The following is a 20,955-nucleotide window of genomic DNA, read 5'->3' on the forward strand; positions in this document are numbered from 1 at the left end:
TAAAAAAAAAAACACGAATGTCCAGTAGTATTGGCATTTAACCAATGGAGAATATCACACAGCAAATTCTTTTTGTCAACTCCCATGTTCGTATATTCGCGGTCGGATAAAGGAGGGAAGAAAGGAACCCTATATTCGCAAAAGCACACCAATTGATGGTATTTGATCCGAGCATTGCACTTGCGAGAGCCGAGAGGCATGGAAAGCCAGCCGAGCCCTGGCGGCTAAGTAGGAAACTACAGGTCCCGGTTACGCTGTCTGAGCGCCCTCTGCTGTTTAAAATTTTGGAGCGCTGTGTTAAGTATCAGTCTCACCATCGGTCGCGACCAGTCGCGACTCTCCTCTCCGCCCTTGAACACACACGTAGCAGCTCATTTCGCGTTTTTGCCTCTGTCTACTCGCTGTTTTCGTCCTAACTCGCCGGTAAGTGAACTCACCTAAACCATATTACACGGGGAAGCTTCCTCCGACAGGTTCCGCGTGTTTGAGCGGTTTCTTTCTCATCGGGAGGGTCAGTCGCGTCCGGGTGCGCATACATGCAAGCGGCACACGCCCGCCTACGCTGCCCCTTTCTCTCCGCCGGGACTCGCCTTTCTTCCTGCGGCCGTCGGATTCTCGCCGGCATTTTTTCTCTCCGATTTTTTCCAACAGCCGCTCGGGCCGCCTGCAACGAGACCCCGCGAGTGTTACAATACGGAAGTAGCCAAATTCATTCGCAGCGCACAGGAGCACAAGCGACTCGGCAAGGATCTGCCATTTTGCTCGGCTCCCGCGAGTCTCTCTCTCTCTCTCTCTCTACCCACTCGTCCTGGGGATGCTGTCTCCTCTCCGACTATATTCGCAACATACGCACTCGGCCGCTCGTTCGCCCGGCGTGTGTATGTTATTCTCTCCATATAGTGACTCATCCATGACTGCGCGGCAATCGCGAGAGATAGTAGCTCGCATCTCGCGCGAAACGCCTTGTTTCTTCTCTCCGCCCGATAGCGCGTATAGCATACAGTGCAAAAAATGTATCCTCGCATAAAGCGTCTGCCGAGACCGAGTCGAGGAAGCAGAGGCAGGTGTTTCGGGGTGGTTCACCTCTCGCCCGGTACCCCCTCCCCGCGCACAGGTGGATCCTATATGCTCGCTCGCGCTTATACGACTTTTATATACTTACACGCATGTGAGTATGCGTGTAAAAAATTAAAACTCGCCGGGATGCGACGACGCGAGAGAGCGGAAGTCTCTCTCTCTCTCTCTCGCTCTGTCTATTCGCGCCCCAATCGATGTGGCGGCGGCTGCGGCCGTCGACAACGCCTTTGCTCGAATGTCAATGAGGAGAGGACTCTGCAGTGCCTGTACGTGTGGGCTTTGTCTCTCCGATGAAAATTTAGCGGTTTTATGAAAAGAATTTTTTCTGATTCACGGCTAATTAGCCGCGTCGCGCTGTCGCGAGTGTGAAACATTCGGAGGCCTCTCGTTTGTTTACTTTTTTTTCTTCGATGCGCGCGCGATAAGTTTGTCGCGAATTAATATGCGATTCGCGTTGCGTGCGTTGATATGCGGATGAGGTGTAGTATCAAAAATGCCGTTTGAAGAATATTCAACGTTCGCTGTTAATTCACGACAATTTGTGTGTTCGGGACGCGTGAAGAAGGTGGGATTTTGATCGACCGGCACGCGAGGCTCGTTGCAGCTATTCTTTTACTCGGTATTTTTAGCGGCGCTCCGCTTCTACTTTGCTTCTTCGCAACTTGATTACTGGAAACTACCGTGTACACACTCGCCGATCGATTGTTTGATGTTTACGCGATCGATCGACGCTCGCGAGAAAGCCGATACTCGAGTATCGCGTTTCTCTTCCTGCGCGGTAGGAACATCCACACACTCCGCTGTTCTAACGCTAAATTTCGACGAAAAAATAGAGGAGAAAAATCGCAAAGCCCCTTTCGAAACCTCCTCTCCGTATTACTCATCGGCAATCGCTCGTCCTTGATGGCGCGAATCTTTGCGGATTTCGCGCGCGTTCGAAGGAATTGCGCCGCGTCTGCATCGAATACTAATCGTCATCGTCTATCTATATTCACTCGAGCCTGTGCGTATACTTCTACAGCTTCTTTTTATCGAATTTAGCCTTGAAAAGTTTTCGCGATTCATCGAATTCGCAGCGGTGTGCTGGTCGTGAAAGCTCTCCCTGATGAGAGAGCAAGCCCCGAGACAGTTTTTCGGGGGTTGCCGGTCGGCAACAGCGCGCGCGGGGGCGGGAAGCTGCGCCAATCGATGAGGCCGTCTCTCACTCCCTTTGCTATTGTGCGGTGTGTAAGAGGAGGAATTAATTTTTTTTTTTTCTTTTTCGATTCGAGTTGAAACTCGAAATTATAAACTAGGGCTGAAGCGTTTATCTGTAATTGCTCAGTTTGCGGTGTATCTAGGCTGCTATCTTTATTTTCCTATATACACATGGTTCTGAAACATTTTCCCGTTTTTACAGCTGCTATAAAACACGTAGACAACGCGACTCGATTAATCCTCGTTTTTCTCCGCTATCCGTCTTCATTTACAACAGTCGGTTATCAGCGAGACGGGGGGGGACCGAAGAAAAATCGTGAATAAAAGGCATCGACTGAAGGAATAAAAAAAGAAAGAGAGAAAGAAACGCGTACAAAGTCTCAGCGGAGTGAATTCAAAGAATTCTCTCCTTGTACATCGCGCGCGGCGTATGACCGAGCGTATGACTAATCGGCTCGATAAAAGGCCGAGCTGACGCTCCCCGTTGGCTCATGACTCACTTTACCCACTTCTCTCTTTCTTTCTGGCCAGTACGTTTACTCGCTGCGCGTATGGCTCGGGCTTTCGATAGAAAAGTGCAGTTTTTTCGTAGCTTTGCTCAACTCTTGGGTTAACGAAAGATTCTCGGAAAATTCGAAACAACCAATCCAGCAGCAGCAGCAGCAGCAGCAGCAGGAGCGACAAGTCGTGAGAAAAGCCGCGGAGAAAGTGCTGATGCACAGTTAGGTTCACACCGAGAGCTGAGCCTCGCGTATACAGGACGATCGTGACTTATACGGGAGATAGGCTGAATCCGAATGGCCGTTGGCCCGACAACAAAGGTTCGCTCGGTGTTTGCGAAAAATAATCCAAATGTTCGTATCGAAATCCTATATCCTCTTGCGGAATAGAGACTTTCCATCGGGGAATTTTCTCTCATTCCCGATGCGCGCGGATTTGCGCTCTCGCGGGATTTTCGGCTCTATAATACCAGTTTTGAAAGCGGAGCGCGGCCGTTTCGTTAATTGGCCGTTAAGCTTCGGACGGAGAAATTCGCGACTTGACGCTTTTCACTTTTTACTTTTTACTTTCGAAGGGCCACAAAAATTCGCAATCAACGAATAGCACAGCTTGCCCGGCTCCGGACAAAGGAAAAAAAAATCCAAAAGGGTATTTGCCGCACAAAAAAAAAAAGAACATATGTATACGCGCACACTCGACAGGGGACGTAGTGGGCTGAACCGACGGTTACTAGGAGGGGTCGCGATCGAAGCCCTCGCGCGCGCCACGTGTCGGCCAAATTCTCTCTCTCTCTTTGCAAAAAATAAACTCTCCCATACTCGTCTGTTCGAAAATCGCGGAGAAAACGGAAAAGCGCACGAAAATAGAGACGCGGAGGAGAAAAAGTGGTCTGCCTAGCTCGCGATGGACTAGTTCGTAGGTGCAACGTCGTCTCGTCCCAGTTTCCTTATTAACCACTCATCGCTCGTTCGTTCTCTCGAGATTGCGCCGCTGCAGTCTTTAATCGAGTCGCGCCGTGTTAATTTTCGATTATTAGGCTGTCATTACGCTCTCCGTAATATACTTTGGTATACGAAAACAAAGAAGCGCTGCTGTAACGGCTCTCGGCAAAGTGTTTTAAATGTATATACACCGAAGAAGTAGGCCATCCATCAATAATAGCGATTAATCCGTGTCAAAGTGAGCCGACGCGCGTCTGGCCAAATACGTCGCAGGATCTTGTATAACGTCAAGAGAGGAGCTATATATATATTGTACATCGCGGGGCCGACTCCTGCGTGAGCCTTATAAGGCAAGGGACCGACACCGTCAGCTCTCCTCCCGGTGCGCCGCGCGTATTATATGAGATGCCGCTGCTTTTAGCCGTACTTGCTCGTTACTCGCAACGAAATTAATTCGATTTAAACAATTTTCAAGCAGACCGCTGCGCAAACGTCTTAGTGCGTGCAACGTAACGAGCTCTTCTGCTTCGTTCTCCTCTTCGTTGCCGGCGAGGGTATAACGGTATATGTATATATATATATTCGCGACTTGCATCGGCGCGAACTTTTGTATAATACGCGCGTTTTCTCGTTTTCTGCCTGAAATTTTGTCCTCTTGTCACACGGCGAAGCAAACGATAATTTGAAGGAAAAAATTGAGTGAGTGTGTCCAAAGGACTCGCGGAGCCTGAAGAAGAAGCGCTGCTGTGTTGCTGCACCGCGCTCGTCACGCTCTGGCCTCTCGGGCGAAATCGTCGTTCACCCGTGCAGAGCCGCGCTCTATATGCATTAGGTATATACAGCGAGTCATGCAACGTATATATAAAGCCAACAAGGCTTCTAATGGGACACGAGATCGCGCACCGGTATAGCACATCGTTCTTTCGTAGATTAATTAGCCGACGGCTCTGTCTCGCTCCGATTCGCCCCCCCCCCCCCACGGGTCTTCTATATATAACTTGTACGTATAATCGGATGATACGAAAGAAGAAGAAATAAGCTCAGTTCGATGATTCGCGGCTACTGCGAGTCTCTCCTCGAAACTTTTTACCTCGAGTGCATTGCTCCGGAAGTATGGCTCTCTGTGCGTATGACGCGCACTACTCGAATTTGCATATAACGCAAATTTGGAGGGAGAGGAGTAAAAAATAAAAAAAAAAAAAAATAAATAAAACTCACATCCTCCACGCGTATCGGCAAGCGCCACTCCTTGAAGCTCGAGTTTATTTTCGGCCTTTTTTCGCCCGCCGGCTCTGACTTCACCCGCGAGGAATGCAGCCGCGCGCGCAAAAAGGTCCTCCTCGCGCGGCCGCCGCATCCCTGTACTCGTCTCTCGAGCATCTTTTGGTTTTCTCCTAGCTTTCGTTTTTCTACGCCTCGTACACCCAAAAATAAGCGAATTTCACCAGAGACAAAGCTCCTCTAACGCTGATGTCTCGCGAGTCGTTGATGCGGCTGTTTTTGCGCACGATGATCCTTTCCCGTTACGGCCGTTATAGCCGCTCGTCTCGTTTGGGCTTCTCTTATACCACACGTTTTTTGCGCACGTCTTCCTCTCCTTATCTCGCATACACTCCGATTCGAAGCTTCGCGCGTCGCGGTCCGCTACCTCACCTTGACTATGCAAGTCGATATGTTTACCGTTGCGTCAATCGGCCGAAAATCGCGAGCTCGGCAGAGCTAAAAACGAAAACGCGCATAGGATCAGCGTTTCGCGTATAGAGCGACGCAAGCATCGTTGCGCAAATTGAAATTCGCGAGTCGATCGCAAAGTGGCTGTAATAGAACAAAGAGGAAACGCATCCGCGCTCTTGGTCTCTCTTGCGCCGCGCAGAGCGAGTGCCGTTACTCGTCCGGGATTCCCTCTTCCTCGTCACTGCGCGAGCGCGCGCATTCGTCGCCCTTTTTTTTCTTCTTCTTCTTCGTCGCTCTTGAGTCGTCAAGGTGACGCTTGTGATATACTTACACGCAATTTTGCATCTATCGGCGATAAATTTTAACGATTTTGCATTTTCCGGCTATTAATCTTGCGCCTCTGTACCGTCATTTTGTTTTTTTTTTGTCGTCGCTGTTGTTTTATGTGCGATCGGATGACTAATCGCCTGTTTTTTTTTTTTTTTTTATTGCAGATTTCGAGTAAGCATCATGTCGGATCCAGTCAGTCCGTCCCTCAAGAACCTCCCCAAGGTCGCCGTCGACCTCAAGAGCGAGCTCGAGGGTTTCAAGACTAGCTGCATGAAGAAGGCCGAGACAGCCGAGAAGAACGTCCTGCCCTCGGCTAAAGGTTCGTTCTCGATTTGAATGCTTTTCGTTGGAGTCTAATACTTGGGATGCTTGATTTTTAACTACGATTTTCTACATTGCAGACGTCGCCGACGAGAAGACCCAGCAGACGCTGATTGCCGGCATCGAACATTTTGATACCTCAAGACTGAAGCACACGGAAACGCAGGAGAAGAACCCTCTTCCAGACAAAGATGGTGAGATCTCGGGATAAATGACTTTTTTTCCAATCGTACGTCTTGCGAGGGTTCCGAGAACTAATAGTGGATTTTTTTCTGCGCAGCTATCCTGCAGGAGAAGGGTAAGCAGCAGCTTATCTCTGGAATCGAGAACTTTGATCCTGCCAAGCTGAAGCACGCGGAGACGCTCGAAAAGAACCCTCTGCCCACCAAAGAAGGTATGCGCCGAAAATCTTTTTTTTAAATGTGTTTTCTTGGCCAGAGCTGTTGGATAATAAACTCGTTCTTCTCTTCTTCTAGCAATTGCCGCGGAAAAGACATCCGCATAAGCCGCCAGCGTAAAATCAACAAACAAGAAAGACAAGATAATAATAATAATAAACGATCGTGATGCAGTATCTGCGAAACTTTTCATATTCTTATATATTAATATTTTATAATTGCTCCTTGATGTCAGAAGGCCGGCGACGTCAATACAAGAAAAAATCGTATTAATGTAATCTCATGACCTACATATATTCTCTCGCTCGCGCATATCGTATGCTTTTTATTGAAAGGAAAATGATGAAAATGTCGATGCCACAATCTTCGGCTGTCCTAAAGGTGTGTCCAACGCCGCTTGATTCGCGTCTCTCTCTCTCTCCGCGAGACTGTTCCAAAGGCGTTTTGTACGTTCGTATGAATTCACTCGTAACTAATTTTCCATATACATGCTCGCATATATATATATATATTTTGTATTTAAAAAATGTGTGAAGAAAAACAATCGAGACTGCTCTTTTTATAATGAACATTTTTATACTGGGAGAAACTGGGTGGGTAACTCTGTCCTGAATGAGAATTTGTATGCGGTTAATAAGTAAAAGAAAAACGTCAGCTTTAAGATGCAAAATGTTATTTTTCACCGTTTGTACTCTTGTGACGTCGACCTATGCTTTAGCGTGCAAATCAACAATAATTATAATTATTAAAGGTGCGGCGGCAGAAATATTTGTGTAAGAATAATATTTTATATATATATATCGGGCTAATGTACTTTTTTAATAATCATACACTTTGCATTTTCATAAAATTATTATGATGAAATAAAAATTAATTTGTACGAATATACTGTCTTATTCTTCTTCAACTCCAACCTCAATAAAATGCAATAATGAGCTGACTCATCGGAGGGCTTCTAAACCAAATTTCACTACGTCCTTCAACATAATGACGTAATTAAGGCGACTCGCTGATGTATCGGTGAAAGCGAAAATTTCGCTGCAATCGATCCTTCAATTATATACCATTAAGCGTACCTTTAAACTAGCGACCTTATAGCGACTCTACCCAGTTTTCGAGCAGCAATCGACATCGAATCAACAGCAGCACCATGTACTCGAAGACGATTTTCGTTTTCCTAGTAAGCCTGGCCATAGCCCAGGGCATCGGGATCGGCAAATCAACCGATCATGCGTTCGAGATTTCGCCATCAACCGGACAGGGAGTCAGGCAGATTATTCTCAAGGGTAGCGAACTAGCCCTGGCTGTAATCAAGGCGATCGTGAGATTAATGTTGAAATTGCTTGTGAAAATCGTTCGCACTCGCGTTGTGCAATTGGCTTTTACTTCGGGGCTGTACGTGCTGGTCCGTGCACTATTCGTTAACATGTTCGACTGCCGCTCTAAGGGCAACATCGCTACCATACGTACCTGTATGGTTGGTTGTCTTTTATTTCTTTTATAAAAATGATTATTTAATTATAAGTAATTTAACGTGTGGATATTTTATTTTGAGTAAATATGTATATAATTTGCGTAGGTGCAAGCCGAAAACTTTACCGACACGCATTTCAGCCAGGAAAAACGAGTGATGATGTCGAAAGCAGTCCAGGAAGCCCTCGCGGATTACGAGCGTTATTTGGAGTCGGAACCCTCGGAGACGATTCAGCCGGTTGATATCGATGAAAGAAAAGACGACCTGAAAATCGCGGTGGTGTCTGACCCTCGTGAGGTAGAAGAGGTACCGAACGAAGAAGATAACGAGACAATATCTTACATATGAGTAGTTAATTTTTGACTGCAGACTAAAGTACACATTTGATATTTACTAGCAAATAATTTTTATAAGAAAGACGAAAAAACTCGCACGGTATTTTGAAAGTCGCGCGCTTTTCAAAAATGATGTTGAAATAATTGTAAAAATTATTTTAAATACCATGTATATAAGTAGCAAAGCTGTAATAAATTTTTACTTTGACGAAACAAAAATAATTCTTTTCCATCCTTTCCTAAAGAAAATAAAAGGCTGGAATATAAACTGCAATGAATAACTCCCAATTGGCTTATATACAATCGAAAATCATCATAAAAGTGTCCACGCATACTATAGGGCTCTCAAACACTACTCGAGTATAGGCGTAGTTCGACCTCTAAAAACCGAATGCCTGTATTTCGCGGGATTGCTTTGTTTACATCCGCCGACTGCCCGCACCGCGCACATCAGATCGCACGCACGAGCGGCAGTACTTATCCGCAGTTCCAACGGTCGAGGCATCGGTGACAGCAACAACGTCGTTCTTTGTGCCTGCGTGTATATTGCTTACCGCACTCGCCATATTTCGCTTTTTCCTTCTTTTAATGTCTATACATTATTAGCGCGTAAGTGTGTACACAGGGATTGAATATCCAGTTCATATAAGTACCCAATAATCTACTCGGACTAGCAGCTCTACGCAATCAGTTGACCGGCAAACTCGATCCTCTCTCGCGCTGCAACACCACAGAGCAGTCTTTCCGCCCCCCCCCCTACCCCTTCTGAGGAATTATTTTACAGAAAAATAATTACGCAGCCAGGTAAGTCCAAGTATTTTGTTTGAATCGAGATGTGTGCGCTTATAACGAAGATGCACGTGCTGGCTGAGTTGATCGGCTGATGCTTTGTGTTGATGCACAATGCGTAACTATACTTACTTACCGGGCTTGAGAAACAAGCTAGCGTCGGTTTCCGGAAATCGGGATGATCAGTGCATGTGTGGCTTTTCTCTTTGTCACGCTCTTTTTTACTCTCTCGCCGAGCAGTTTAGTATCTGATTTTTCCTACGCGGATGCACGTCGCTTTGCAAGACTTTCTTTTCTCTATTCTCAGTTGCAGAGAGATTTTCAATTCGTAATACTTACTTATCGGGTAATTATTGGATGAAACGTACTTATTCGTTGGGGAAGTATGAGCGCGAGCCAAGAGGGTGGCCATAATACATATTTGATGGTTGCAATTTTTCTGTGCAAAGATCTATGGAGATTCCAACGAGAAAAACGTCAAAGCGTACCATAGAGCCAGTTGATGAGTGGCTGCAAAATGAAGGTTATTACAGGAAGCACGTACCAAAGGATCCTACCAGTTTGTTCAGGGCTGTTAGCGAACAGGTTTATAAAAATCAACGCTGTCACATAAGAGTCAGGAAAGAATGCGTCGAGTTTATGAGGGAAAATAGAAAAATGTTTGAAGAGGTAAAGAGATATTTCCAATACTTTTCACTCAAGTTGATTCTGATCGATTGGGTAATGTTTTTTTTTTTTTTTTTAATTAACAGAAAATTTCGATACCCTACGACAGTTATCTGGATCAAATGAGCTGTTTCACGGAGTGGGGTGGTATGAACGAAATTTTGGCCATGTCACAGTTGTACAAAAGAAACGTCGTTATATTCCATGGACAAAAGTTGACGAGAGAAACTGTGATTGATCATGGTTACAAAGATGGTCTTTACCTTTGTTTTACACCACCAAAACAGTATGAGACAGTTTTCACCCAAGAGCATACAACCAATGCAGGATTCTGTCAGTGTGAGTTGCAATGAAAAAAAAGTGCACATACAATTTATTTTATTGCTCTTCTATTAAAATAATACCAATTTTTAGCCCTCGTTTACCAAACATTGTACAAGAATGTTTTTGACATGAATAATGTAGACATTACTGTTCACAAGATGTTGCATGAACGAAACAGTCATCTGAGACATGAGAAATTTTTCCTGGAAGGAAACCTGGACATACGAAAGTGAGTCCCTGCTAAAAGCATGATCTAGTGTAAATTAAATAATTGAGCGATCAATCAAATGTCCTTACTTGTTTTTCACAGCCAGTTGACTGTAGAATTATTAGACAAGATCAAAGAAAATGAAGACACTGAGGAGCTACAACTTTTATCTAGAGGAATCACACCCTTTCCTTATCGGGTGGCAAAAGCTTTAGATCCCAATATTTATAGGAATGTTGATTATGACATTTGGCATGAAATTAAAAAGGGTATGTTGTAGCTATAAAATTGTACATATTTCTTTAATCACTTGATTTTATCACTTGTAGAAGTGAGAAACTCGGGCTACACAAAGTTTAATTCCACCGAGTTGCAAGCTGGAGCCAAATGTTTAGTACATCTTGAATTGAAGGAAAATGACAAGATCAACAATAACTTCTTGCCTGCCCGCGAAGAATGGGCCAATGCCACATCTCCTACAAAGCCAAAGCGCTTGGAACCTTTTGGTTACACAGGTCATATACAAGAAATGAGCAAAAACCAAGGACCTGTTCTAGTATTTATAGAAGAGTTGGGACAGATGGTGACAGTGCCATATGAAGCCCTAAAACCTTTTCCTCAGAGAAAGACGAAGCAAAATAACTGGGCCATGGCTACAAACAAGAGGAATATGGTTGCTCAAAGTATGCCATACTTTTATTTAACTTATAATTTAAAAATTTGTTTCTAATTCATATTTTTTACATTGTTCATAGGCCCAAAGTCGAAGAAACCTTGGAATTCAAACGGACGTAGACCTAGAGAACAAGGGTCCAATGAAAATAATACAAATAAGAATCAAATAAATAATGCCAAGGGTCTCGCTAAGAACATCAACAATAAACCTGAATGGAATCCTGAGGCAATGTAATTATTTTTCATCTTTATTCCCACGATATTAATCGAGATCAGACTTAAACAAGTATTTTGTTGTTTTCAGCATAGAGAAGCAGGTAGAGAGTTATATGACATACAAGGAGTACAGTACAGACGTACGTAAAAATATTTCATGCATTATCTCAAAAAGTTAGACTAAAAGATTGATAAATGAATGTTTTACTCAATTTCAGGCACCTGTTGACAATATGAAGGCTGCTTTGGAAAACACTCACATAACACCTGTAGAAACGATAGAGGAAATAGTTATCGAGAAAAAGAATAAAAATCCTGGTTTAAATACTGAAGCGCAAGATAACGGACAAAAAATTCAGAACGTGACAAATTTGAACAATTTGAATCAATCAAATAAGCAGCCTAATCAACGCCCAGAGAAGAATGAAATATTCTATCCTGCTTATCCAAGTAAATAAATCTTTTTCTAAATTTTCCTTGTGGAGATATTACATTTAATTGCATCATTAATATTGCAGATACTGCTTATCCACAAAGTCCTCGATTTTCTGAAGATCATGAAATAGTAAACTACGAATTGGTCAAGAATTGGGACGTGGACGGTAATGGTGTACCCTACTCAGGTGAAGACATTCGTATGAATTGGAAAATGAATTAATTGAAAGATTTTCTATCAAGCATGAGCAGTTCAATTACAAAATAATAGCTCATCTTAATAGTGCTCTCAATTAATAGTCATTAATTTTTTCTATTTATAATCGCTAAATATTTTTAGATCCTGCTACTGTACGACATTTTTTTAACTTAGGAGTGAAGGTACGCAGATATTACGGCGATTGATTTGAAATGTTGTTTGCCAAGATTTTAAAAATGTTAATTTTTCGTAGTATTTCTGGTCTCAAAATATGTGGCCTAATGGGATTACTGAACAACAGTTTGGTGATAACACATTCTTCATTGCTCAACCTCCTCCACCTGATGCAAACTTCAATCCCGCAATGATGAATGGTATTGCTGTACTATATTTTTATGTATAATATAAACTCGTGAAACGAAAAATTAAAACATTTAATAATTAGGACCTAATGTAAATGGCGAGATCATGAATCAGGGCAACAACAACAATCTTCGGTACAATAATCGTTCACCTCCGAGACCACGAGACAAAGAGAATCACAACGGTGCGAAATCAAACGGACAAAAGTCAAATTACCGAAGCTCGGAATTTCGCAACATGTCAGCTTCGCGAGACTTGCAACAATCGCCGCACACTGATCTCAACCGGAACCGGATTGATTCTAAAAACACAAACTTCAAGGAACAACAGCAGCAACATCAGATCTACAATAATAAGGAAGCACCGCGGGGAAATAAATCCAATGGGATGGCCCCACGTTTCAAACGAAGTTACGAGGGTAAGAAAATATTGTTTTAGTTTAAAAAATTATATAATAATTTATTAATTCTCTTATAATATCAATCTAAAGAGTAATTATCAAAATTTAAGTCACAAAATGTACAGATACTGTAGATAATTTCTTATTTCTTAATATCACAGTCACTTATGCAACAGTCATGAAAAACAATTTTCCCGACACGATGAGAATTTTGTGTCACAATTAAAACAATATTTACAAAACTATAGTGAAAAAAGTATTATGACTTTGTGAGAAGCGATTGAACTTTCTTTACATAATTACCCAGAAACTTTTTATTTTTCTTAGATTTCTTTGTAGTAGTATTTGCACTACTTGTTACGCATGATAGTGAATCCAATCCATCAAGTGACGGGAGTTTTGGAATAGGGTCTTGCGTTACAAGTTTCTCACCTTTTTTATTAGGCTTTTCACTTAACTCTGCATTTTCTCTTCTTTTCCAAGGAAGTAACACACGGTTTTTCAGACCATTCACAGCTTTTGATGTTTCAACAGGTGGATTTTTTTCTACTTTCTTTTTGGGCTCTTGAAGTGGAGTATTCTTTGTTGAGTTACTGCTTTTCGCCTTAGAATCGCTTGAATTTTTAGTAAACATTTGAGCATTTTGAACACTTTGTATTGCTTTCATAGATCGAGTGAGTTTATCCCAAAAGAAATCAGGTGACACCTGCTTGTAATAAATTTTAGAATAGTAGGTTAACTGAGGTGGAAGCTCACAATTTTTGTACACACATGGGATGATTTTTCTTTCTTGTCTCTTGTCTGGCAAAAAATATTTAAATGTAAATTATTACTTTACTAATAATAATAATAATAATAATAATTCAATAATTTATTAATGATGTTGAGTAATTTGACTAACCTATGCCAGAAGCTTGCGCATAGTTCAGAAAGAACTTGTTGGCAGGACTTTTAAAGAAATCTGGACTAATGATTGTAATGAGCCTATTACATCTTTCGGATATCAATCTCATAATAGCTTCATGTTCAAATGATAATCCAGGTACCAAATCTCTTTCTTTTAAACACAGCTGAAAAAAAAGCAAGTTTTTAATTTCAATCTATTTTTTGTGGGTCCACTCCTTCAATAAAGTATTCAAAGAATGAAATATATGGATACTACCTTGAGATGATTTTTCTTTTCCAAATTTTCTATCATCTCTTGTGCAAACTCTTCGTCTTCATTTGCATACAGTAGAAATGCATCGTAGTGTTGCTTTCCTTCTCCACGCTCTATTCTGAATTGATCATCTGTAAACAATAATAAATATACAATCAACTAAAATTTTAATATTTTAAGTAAATATACAAGTAATAAAAACTAACCAAAGGTCAAAATTTCAGCATCAGCAGAGTAATCATTTCCTTCAGCAGTTTCTTGAGACTTTTTTAACCTTTCCATGTACAACAAAGCATCTCTCTCTAGAAGTGGCTCAGAATCTTCGAGGATATCCCACCTCTCAAGGCTCTTCAGAGCATCTTGCAGGCTTTTTAGAGTAAAATTCTGAGATTTGGTCTGCACGATATCCAGTATTCGCTTAGTTGGATCAGCATGAGAGGCAATAGCAGGCATTAGCTCACCTCCGATGGAACATACTTGCGCAAGTCCCCTCCAATCTCTAGAAATATAAGAATATACTTTACATTACAGTATACAAAATAATCTTAAAACTAACATTTGCTGTAAATAGAATTGTTGATTTTTCTTCGTAAGCCACAAACATTAAAGTACAAGGGAAACTTTCTAACCTTGGCAATCCGCTAGTTCCACAACCTGCTGGGATAACTTTTGGTGGATTCAAGAATGTCGAAATTAAATGTTGGACCTCGGGTGATAATGCCGTTAGAGGCACAAGAGAAAGATCAGGCATGATTGTTTCTGTACACAGCTGCTTTTGATCCAACCAAATTATGCTCTGATATTTACTCGGCCGACCTTGACCCTCGTTGTACGTATGCGACAAGTCTGCTGAAATTTACCAATTGGTCAAATCGTTCTGGCTTTGGAGAATTGGAAATACCGAGACATTATTTTTTTTTTTTTTGGTTGTTTATTGTTTGCACCAAAGACGCATGAAAGTTTAATGAATGTGCGCGCGTGTGTGAACAAGCTGCGAGACGCAGACGAACTCCGACTGCTGCTGTCTCCCTTCCACAATGCATTTCAATTATGACGTGTATTCGGACGTCCAAGCACCGTTAGAGGGCGCTATTTTCAACGCTGAAAGATATAATAAGTAGTATTCCCTATTCAACATTGTAACTTTTTAATAATATTTGAGCAACAACTTTCTATCTCAAGTCCATACTCGTGTAATATTTATATATTCATATTTTGTTTGTCGTCTGCTTATTATAACTTTCAACACTTTTAGAAAAATCCGCTAGGTGTGCCACTTTTGCTTGGACATGCGGATATGTGTATATGGACATAGGGATGTGTGTATGTTTGGCTATGGCGCCACAACGCGGGATCTTTGAATATTCGAATAGGCAGAGAATATAGAGATCGACGCTCAATCAGTTGCCAGAACCACTAGATAGTTTTTGTAATATAAATTTTTGCATAACAGGAAGAAATCGAAATGATCACCACAACGGGCAAAATCAGTATCGGCCACACTTACAGCAACATCACCATCAACAGCAGCAACATCAAGACTGTGATTACCGCGGAAATAAAAAGCAGCAGCAGCCGCAGCAAGTGGAGTCTCAGATGATCGGCAATCAATGTGAAATCAACGATGTCAATCATATGCAACAACAGCCGCAACAAAACTCTCTACAGCCACAGCAGCAAAATCACCAGCAACCGCAGCAGCAGCAACAGCTACAACCGCCGGTAGTCCAACGTCAAACTCCGCCTCCGATTAATAATGGATATCCTTATTCAGTGCCTTACAACCAGCAGGTCCCTTATATACCGCTGAGCACGTATCCCGTAGATTCAGAGCCTTTTGCAGGTTTGTTCGATTCTCCATAGTTTTTCAACAATTGATGTATATTTTCCAATACCCATCTTCTTTTTCTAGGCCACTACTATCCAGCTCCCGGCAGCTTCGTCCAGGTGCCCTACATGCCACCGCCAGCCGATCTCTCACCCGAAGTTGGCAGTCCGGGTTGTATGCCGGTTTACCCTGCAATGGATGGTTTTCCGGCTCAGTACCCTATGTACTCGCAGTACGCTTATCCTCAGCCATCGCCGCCGATGTTTCCGGCCCAGCCACCGCCTCCGATACCGGCGCCTCCAGCTGATACAACTTGCTACACGCCCTATCCCGGACAATCCTACTTCATCCCTTATCCGCCGCCGCCTCCTCCGATGGCCATGACTTGCTCGCCCAATCCAACTAACACGCCGGCACATTGAGAAACTAGAGTAAGCAGTATGATTTTTTGGTAATACTCATCTCTGCTGGGGTTTCATACTGGATCGAGCTGTTTTACCCTTTTCAAATACTTGACGAACATCGACTTTGTCTGCTAAAGACTGTTGAACTCGTTATTTTTTTTTTTTATGAGATAGGACCAATTTTTAGTGGAGCATTTAGTATAGATTCTGCTCAGCAGGGCTTACGGTATTTCCTAAAATTCTCGCAGAGTGTAATTGTTACCGATTTGATACTGAACTTTTTTCACAATAAGCCTCTTTCGAATGTAATTCTCGTGTTGACCGCTTTGAAAGCGTTGTGACTATTCGTTGTTTGAATTATAGAAGATCAATTGCAGAGAATTATGTTGGAAAGATGGTTAACGATGATATCGTCGCGGGGCGTTGTCAAAACAAGACTTGAAGTTTTCTATAAACTATTAGCTTTAAGCTACTGTTTCATTGTTACTTTTCATACATTATTTCTTGGAAATTATATTGTAAAGTTAAGTAGGTTAATAGGTCTATTAATACATTATAAAGCCAATTAAATCTTTAGGATAATCTTTATATAAATATTTTGTATTCAAAATAATGGAATTTCGTATGTACAATGTCTAGGCCATTGTAATTTGTAATAACTTTCAAACCCTTAAAAAAATATATATATTATATTGTGATTAAAATTATTTCTAATAAATATTTTCATTATTAAGATTTTCTTCAGTTATTCTTTAGTTAAAATTATATTGAGATGACCAAAAAAATATATTATAGATGCTAGATGTAGTACCCATAATAACGATCGTCATAGATATACTGTGATATGCGGTTCGTACATACTCAATATTGTATGTGTATACATATATATGTCATCTAGTGTGTTTCGAAAAGTTCGTATAAGAGCGAACTCGCGCAAACAGTAAGAAAGCGGTGCGCGAACGGTACCATAAAAGGAGATTACCCAAAATTTGTACAAATTTACGTAGGTTGTTGAATTGTAAATAATAGTTTACTTCAAAAATGGGTGATTCTGATTTGGAAGAAATTCGCAAACAGAGATTAGCAGAATTGCAATCTCAATACAAGGTATATAAAGGATACTTATTTTACCAAAGTTTAATGAATTCTGTAAATTGTTAAATAATACGTAAAACTACTTTACGTTACGTATGCATGAATGTTATAGTTAATTTTAAAGCACAACTATAATCTGTGCTATTCTAATTTCTGTTATTGAAGTTTGAAGGTTAGAATCCACAGAGGTTAGGATCCCAATAGAATAGAAAAGATTTATAATTTTTATTTCTTAGCCCAACAATGAACAACAACAAGCAGCTGCGGAGGAAAAGCAACAACAAATGGAAGACATGCGAAATTCCATTCTAAGTCAAGTATTGGATCAAGCTGCCAGAGCAAGATGTAAGAATAGGTTCGTTATTTCATTGAACTGAAATTGATGAAAAACCGTTTCTTTCAGTAAACACTCTCAGTTTAGGAAAACCAGAGAAAGGAAAAATGGTTGAAAATATGATTTTATCCATGGCCCAACGGGGACAACTCTCAGGAAAACTTGGGGAACAGCAATTAATTAGCATTCTAGAAAGTATAAATAAACAAACAAGTAAAAAAGCTACAACTGTCAAGGTGAGTAATAAGAAATAAGTAACACATTTATTTTACAATTTTTTTTTTTAATTTTAACTTTGCATATTAAATCTAAGTTTCATTATTTTCCTAAATAATTAGTTGTATTGTCAATAAAATATTAAGCTTTATATAAGCTTATAGTTTATAATACAACCTGCATTTACTTAATTACAAACTCAAATCATGTTTAATGCAATTTAGTTGACTTGTGTTTCTTGCATAAAAAATTTCTTATCGTTGTCACTTTAGTTTTTAATTACTTATGAAGAGTAATAGTCAGTGTAAAAATGTTTTATGACAAAATCTGTTCACTTTGAATGTCTAACGCATGAAATATTTTAGTTTGACAGACGCAGAGCAGCATTGGATTCTGATGATGATGACTTGTAAAACTTGCTGAAGAATTATTGAAAGTGTGTCTATATGGCAAAAAAAGTTTTACATTCTAATTTAAATATTATGTATAAATGCAGGATACGCTTATATCTATGTTGTTTGGTTTTTGTATGAGCAATAATAGTCAGGCAGCAGTTAAAGTCAAATATACAATATTCATCTTTTATACAAATTCAGTAAAATCTTGTTATTAATTTTATTCAATAACGATAAGTACGCTTCCAAAATACACGACATAACACATTTGCACAATCTTCTTCACTTAATAAATTAACAGAAATATATCCTCACAGCTTATTGGAATCATGAAATGCAATTTAACAACTAACCAGTTTCTTTGTTCATGAAAAGATTTCTTTAGTCTTTCTTTATATGACTTGATCCTTTAGTTTCTGAAATACAAACGTTTTTTTAATTAAAAAGGAATTTTTATTTTTCATTTAATTTGATTTATAAATATTACCTTCTTCCTCTTCATCTGCATCAAATATGTCTGGACACCATATATGATAACAGATCATCAATAAAAATATAGCAGGAAGACCAAACAAGACTATTGTTAAAACTGGATTGCCTTTCCACATTGATGCGAGAGCAGATCTGACTTCAAACCATGATCTGTATATTCTCACTATCCAACTGTTTCCGCCATATTTCTGAAAAAATTTCCAGTTTATAAATGTCGTCTTATTTAACTTGATGTGCACTGCATAGAGAAAAAATAATTTACCGGTGCACTTTCATTCTGAATATTTTCTAAAAACAGTTCAATCACATGTGGAGTCAGTTTTTCTGGCTCATCATCTGGAATATAGTGATGACTGGTCGTGGAATTGATTACAATTAAACTTGGTAGTGGCACAACCATCATTGCTATACTATTGACTAGGTCATGGTTGGTTATCCAGCCAAATTGGAAATGACTAAAAATATTTGAAAAATATTGATGAAAAACATACTGTATGCAATATTAATTCAATAATCTGTTACACTTACTCGTGATATTTTTGTCTTTTCTTTTTAATCACAGATTCAACCATCTCTTTGAATTCCAACATGTCTGGTGGAACTTCTTCCAATTGGTTTTCTTCTACTACCGCAAGGACTAGATTTTTATTTGTCAAATACAGTTGATGAATATTTCCACGAGTTACTTTAGGGAATGTTGGAAAACGCTCAGCATTAACCCATTTATACAAAGTTTCATTTAATTTGTCTTTGTCAGTTATTGTGTGGTGATCTAAAAATCAAAAAATGTTGTGAAAGATTGTAATATATGCGTGGTTGTGTTTTCTTTTCTCAAGCATTAATATTCTGACCTGTAAAATTATAGTGCAGGTTTTCTTTATATACAAAAAGTGCAGGAGTCTTTTCAATCGGAGCATGTTTTTCTACAACAACTGGATGCGAGTGATAAAAAAATGCATGAGGCTGGAATACAGTAGCTATATTGTTGTATGAATCCTAAAATCAGATTACAATATGAGAAAATTATTTAGATTTACATACTTGACAAAATCTCATCTTACCCATAACGTTCCAGATTTCTCTCCGACATACAAAAAATACAAGTCTCTATCTTTTTTTAATGTATTAAAACTTGTTGTCCTAGTTACTTCTTGAACTGGTGGCCCACTCAGTCTTGTAGCAAATTTAACAATTTCATCTCTTGTTCGATCACCATTATAAACAAACTGTTGATCTCCCTTTAAGCTAATTAATAAAGAATTTTTTTTTTATTTAGAGACAAATAAAGATTAAGCAGAATTGACATTGATGAATTGATCCTGAACTCACAATAGTATTGTTGGAAATCCTTTGATTTTGAACGAATGAGCTACACTTGTAAATCTAGTGCAATCTATTCGGCCAACTCTGATAGAGGATGAATGGAGATATTGAGCTACATGAGCCCAAATTGGTTCTAATCTTTTGCAATGTGCACACCATGGTGCATACATCTAAAAAAATATTTGTTCAGCATTAGTGATGATTATTAAGGCATGAGCACTAAATTTTATTTAAAAAAATTGCTCACCATAACAAGCCATTGTCCTTCTTTATGAATATCTAAGAACCTGTGCAAAATTACAATGTCTCATTAATTTATTACTTCGCTAATCCAATCTGCTGTGATAACAAACAGTAATTTACCTGTCACTGAGTTCCAGAACTCGTGAGGCTGCAGTGCTGTTGACGATCACTGATTAAAATAAAAAATATCATTGTAACTGATCGCTCATTCATAATAAGGTGAAGCTTATGCAAATGCAATTAGTAAACCAATTTAAAAGTTAACTCAATAAGCGCATTTCATATGTTCTAAAAAACTTGACAATATGCACGCAAAAAAACTGATATTTTTTTTTCTGAAACATCCGTTTGTTGGTATTGCAAGTCTATTTTACAAATAATTCGAACACACCCTGTAGACGCGAACTAGTCAAGTGTATAAATATTGATCGAAACTATCATGATTTCGAGGTTACGTACCCTCTAATCAAAGGTCATAGTCGATGTAAATAAAGCAAAATTTGCGTCTAAACTCACCGCAGTACGTAGCAAAAAGTAGAATTCTGGTCAATGAAACCATCGTGTAAAAATGCGCGCAACAACATACGAGGTAATAACTTTAACAAACGAAACTCGATTTTACGTTTAGATGAGTCGCGAAGCAGTAGTAATTTTTTGTACTCCTGGATCCGCTGCAGTCGTCCTTTCCATATTGTTATTTTTATCTTCAGAAAAAACTTATCAATTCAAAACGATCACGTTCGAGAAGAGCGAGTTTTCCGATCGCGGCACATTGTTGGATGAGACGACAATTTGGCGAGTGTGAATTATCCTGAATTTAATGACACGCGAGGCCCTATTTACATTACCGACTTGCCGTGTACAACGCGTCGGATCCGACTATAGCGTCGGCAAATGCCTATGTGGCTGACTAGCCATGCAGACTGCGCCTGTGTAGAGCACC

General features: G+C 40.1%; 6 protein-coding genes across 9 annotated transcripts; 4 read left to right on the forward strand and 2 right to left on the reverse strand.

Annotated features, from left to right (window-relative positions):
* Positions 1-279: 279 nt before the first annotated feature.
* LOC100113623 (thymosin beta) lies at positions 280-7,323 on the forward strand. Of its 2 annotated transcripts, none has more exons than XM_001603685.6 (5): positions 280-423; positions 5,885-6,039; positions 6,122-6,235; positions 6,322-6,435; positions 6,518-7,323. In XM_001603685.6, the coding sequence occupies exons 2-5, from the start codon at positions 5,901-5,903 to the stop codon at positions 6,544-6,546; spliced, it is 396 nt and encodes a 131-aa protein (XP_001603735.1). In that variant the 5' UTR covers positions 280-423; positions 5,885-5,900; the 3' UTR covers positions 6,547-7,323. The 2 variants fall into 2 exon arrangements, with proteins under 2 accessions (XP_001603735.1, XP_032456774.1); XM_032600883.1 differs by lacking the exon at positions 280-423 and adding an exon at positions 2,222-3,095.
* An 87-nt stretch (positions 7,324-7,410) lies between these two features.
* LOC100680106 lies at positions 7,411-8,444 on the forward strand. Its single transcript, XM_003426498.4, has 2 exons — positions 7,411-7,916; positions 8,019-8,444. Exons 1-2 carry the CDS (start codon positions 7,590-7,592, stop codon positions 8,259-8,261), a joined length of 570 nt encoding a protein of 189 aa, XP_003426546.2. The 5' UTR covers positions 7,411-7,589; the 3' UTR covers positions 8,262-8,444.
* A 261-nt stretch (positions 8,445-8,705) lies between these two features.
* LOC100118517 lies at positions 8,706-16,618 on the forward strand. Of its 3 annotated transcripts, none has more exons than XM_001602414.6 (15): positions 8,706-9,052; positions 9,487-9,706; positions 9,790-10,042; positions 10,118-10,256; positions 10,338-10,504; positions 10,565-10,918; positions 10,991-11,141; positions 11,215-11,266; positions 11,345-11,576; positions 11,645-11,749; positions 11,902-11,942; positions 12,014-12,134; positions 12,206-12,541; positions 15,136-15,525; positions 15,595-16,618. In XM_001602414.6, the coding sequence occupies exons 2-15, from the start codon at positions 9,491-9,493 to the stop codon at positions 15,930-15,932; spliced, it is 2,895 nt and encodes a 964-aa protein (XP_001602464.2). In that variant the 5' UTR covers positions 8,706-9,052; positions 9,487-9,490; the 3' UTR covers positions 15,933-16,618. The 3 variants fall into 3 exon arrangements, with proteins under 3 accessions (XP_001602464.2, XP_031786882.1, XP_008206895.1); XM_031931022.2 differs by having other exon boundaries at positions 8,955-9,052; positions 11,935-11,942; XM_008208673.4 differs by lacking the exon at positions 8,706-9,052 and adding an exon at positions 9,230-9,383.
* Positions 12,556-15,136, reverse strand: LOC100118553 (myeloid differentiation primary response protein MyD88-A). Its single transcript, XM_008208672.3, has 5 exons — positions 14,312-15,136; positions 13,889-14,181; positions 13,686-13,813; positions 13,425-13,593; positions 12,556-13,324 (listed from the first exon to the last, which is right to left on the reverse strand). Exons 1-5 carry the CDS (start codon positions 14,431-14,433, stop codon positions 12,783-12,785), a joined length of 1,254 nt encoding a protein of 417 aa, XP_008206894.1. The 5' UTR covers positions 14,434-15,136; the 3' UTR covers positions 12,556-12,782.
* A 164-nt stretch (positions 16,619-16,782) lies between the features above and the next one.
* LOC100118479 (programmed cell death protein 5) lies at positions 16,783-18,400 on the forward strand. Its single transcript, XM_001602388.6, has 4 exons — positions 16,783-17,021; positions 17,246-17,354; positions 17,413-17,579; positions 17,925-18,400. The coding sequence occupies exons 1-4, from the start codon at positions 16,956-16,958 to the stop codon at positions 17,970-17,972; spliced, it is 390 nt and encodes a 129-aa protein (XP_001602438.1). The 5' UTR covers positions 16,783-16,955; the 3' UTR covers positions 17,973-18,400.
* On the reverse strand, positions 18,114-20,941 carry LOC100118439 (protein disulfide-isomerase TMX3). The gene is made up of 10 exons (XM_008208676.4): positions 20,529-20,941; positions 20,133-20,181; positions 20,017-20,056; positions 19,776-19,939; positions 19,508-19,691; positions 19,298-19,442; positions 18,975-19,218; positions 18,709-18,901; positions 18,442-18,634; positions 18,114-18,370 (listed from the first exon to the last, which is right to left on the reverse strand). Exons 1-10 carry the CDS (start codon positions 20,569-20,571, stop codon positions 18,336-18,338), a joined length of 1,290 nt encoding a protein of 429 aa, XP_008206898.1. The 5' UTR covers positions 20,572-20,941; the 3' UTR covers positions 18,114-18,335.
* Between the last annotated feature and the right edge of the window lie 14 nt (positions 20,942-20,955).

This window comes from Nasonia vitripennis, chromosome 5, assembly GCF_009193385.2.
Source record: "Nasonia vitripennis strain AsymCx chromosome 5, Nvit_psr_1.1, whole genome shotgun sequence".
NCBI lineage: Eukaryota > Metazoa > Arthropoda > Insecta > Hymenoptera > Pteromalidae > Nasonia > Nasonia vitripennis.

What these genes read in the sequence shown, in the direction of transcription:
- LOC100118553 (XM_008208672.3), bottom strand. Translation starts at nt 14,433, where the DNA reads ATGCCTGATCTTTCTCTTGTGCCTCTAACGGCATTATCACCCGAGGTC. An exon ending in TGCTGAAATTTTGACCTTTG is followed by an intron (nt 13,814 to 13,888) that starts GTTAGTTTTTAT and finishes TATTGTTTACAG; the next exon opens with ATGATCAATTCAGAATAGAG. An exon ending in AAAAGAAAAATCATCTCAAG is followed by an intron (nt 13,594 to 13,685) that starts GTAGTATCCATA and finishes CTTTTTTTTCAG; the next exon opens with CTGTGTTTAAAAGAAAGAGA.
- LOC100118517 (XM_001602414.6), top strand. Translation starts at nt 9,491, where the DNA reads ATGGAGATTCCAACGAGAAAAACGTCAAAGCGTACCATAGAGCCAGTT. An exon ending in CAATGCAGGATTCTGTCAGT is followed by an intron (nt 10,043 to 10,117) that starts GTGAGTTGCAAT and finishes ACCAATTTTTAG; the next exon opens with CCCTCGTTTACCAAACATTG. An exon ending in TAATGGTGTACCCTACTCAG is followed by an intron (nt 11,750 to 11,901) that starts GTGAAGACATTC and finishes AAATATTTTTAG; the next exon opens with ATCCTGCTACTGTACGACAT.
- LOC100680106 (XM_003426498.4), top strand. Translation starts at nt 7,590, where the DNA reads ATGTACTCGAAGACGATTTTCGTTTTCCTAGTAAGCCTGGCCATAGCC. An exon ending in CTACCATACGTACCTGTATG is followed by an intron (nt 7,917 to 8,018) that starts GTTGGTTGTCTT and finishes TAATTTGCGTAG; the next exon opens with GTGCAAGCCGAAAACTTTAC.
- LOC100118479 (XM_001602388.6), top strand. Translation starts at nt 16,956, where the DNA reads ATGGGTGATTCTGATTTGGAAGAAATTCGCAAACAGAGATTAGCAGAA. An exon ending in TCAAGCTGCCAGAGCAAGAT is followed by an intron (nt 17,355 to 17,412) that starts GTAAGAATAGGT and finishes CGTTTCTTTCAG; the next exon opens with TAAACACTCTCAGTTTAGGA. An exon ending in AAAAAGCTACAACTGTCAAG is followed by an intron (nt 17,580 to 17,924) that starts GTGAGTAATAAG and finishes GAAATATTTTAG; the next exon opens with TTTGACAGACGCAGAGCAGC.
- LOC100113623 (XM_001603685.6), top strand. Translation starts at nt 5,901, where the DNA reads ATGTCGGATCCAGTCAGTCCGTCCCTCAAGAACCTCCCCAAGGTCGCC. An exon ending in CGTCCTGCCCTCGGCTAAAG is followed by an intron (nt 6,040 to 6,121) that starts GTTCGTTCTCGA and finishes TCTACATTGCAG; the next exon opens with ACGTCGCCGACGAGAAGACC. An exon ending in CCCTCTGCCCACCAAAGAAG is followed by an intron (nt 6,436 to 6,517) that starts GTATGCGCCGAA and finishes CTCTTCTTCTAG; the next exon opens with CAATTGCCGCGGAAAAGACA.
- LOC100118439 (XM_008208676.4), bottom strand. Translation starts at nt 20,571, where the DNA reads ATGGTTTCATTGACCAGAATTCTACTTTTTGCTACGTACTGCG. An exon ending in CCTGCACTATAATTTTACAG is followed by an intron (nt 19,219 to 19,297) that starts GTCAGAATATTA and finishes TTTGATTTTTAG; the next exon opens with ATCACCACACAATAACTGAC. An exon ending in TGCAGATGAAGAGGAAGAAG is followed by an intron (nt 18,371 to 18,441) that starts GTAATATTTATA and finishes TTTGTATTTCAG; the next exon opens with AAACTAAAGGATCAAGTCAT.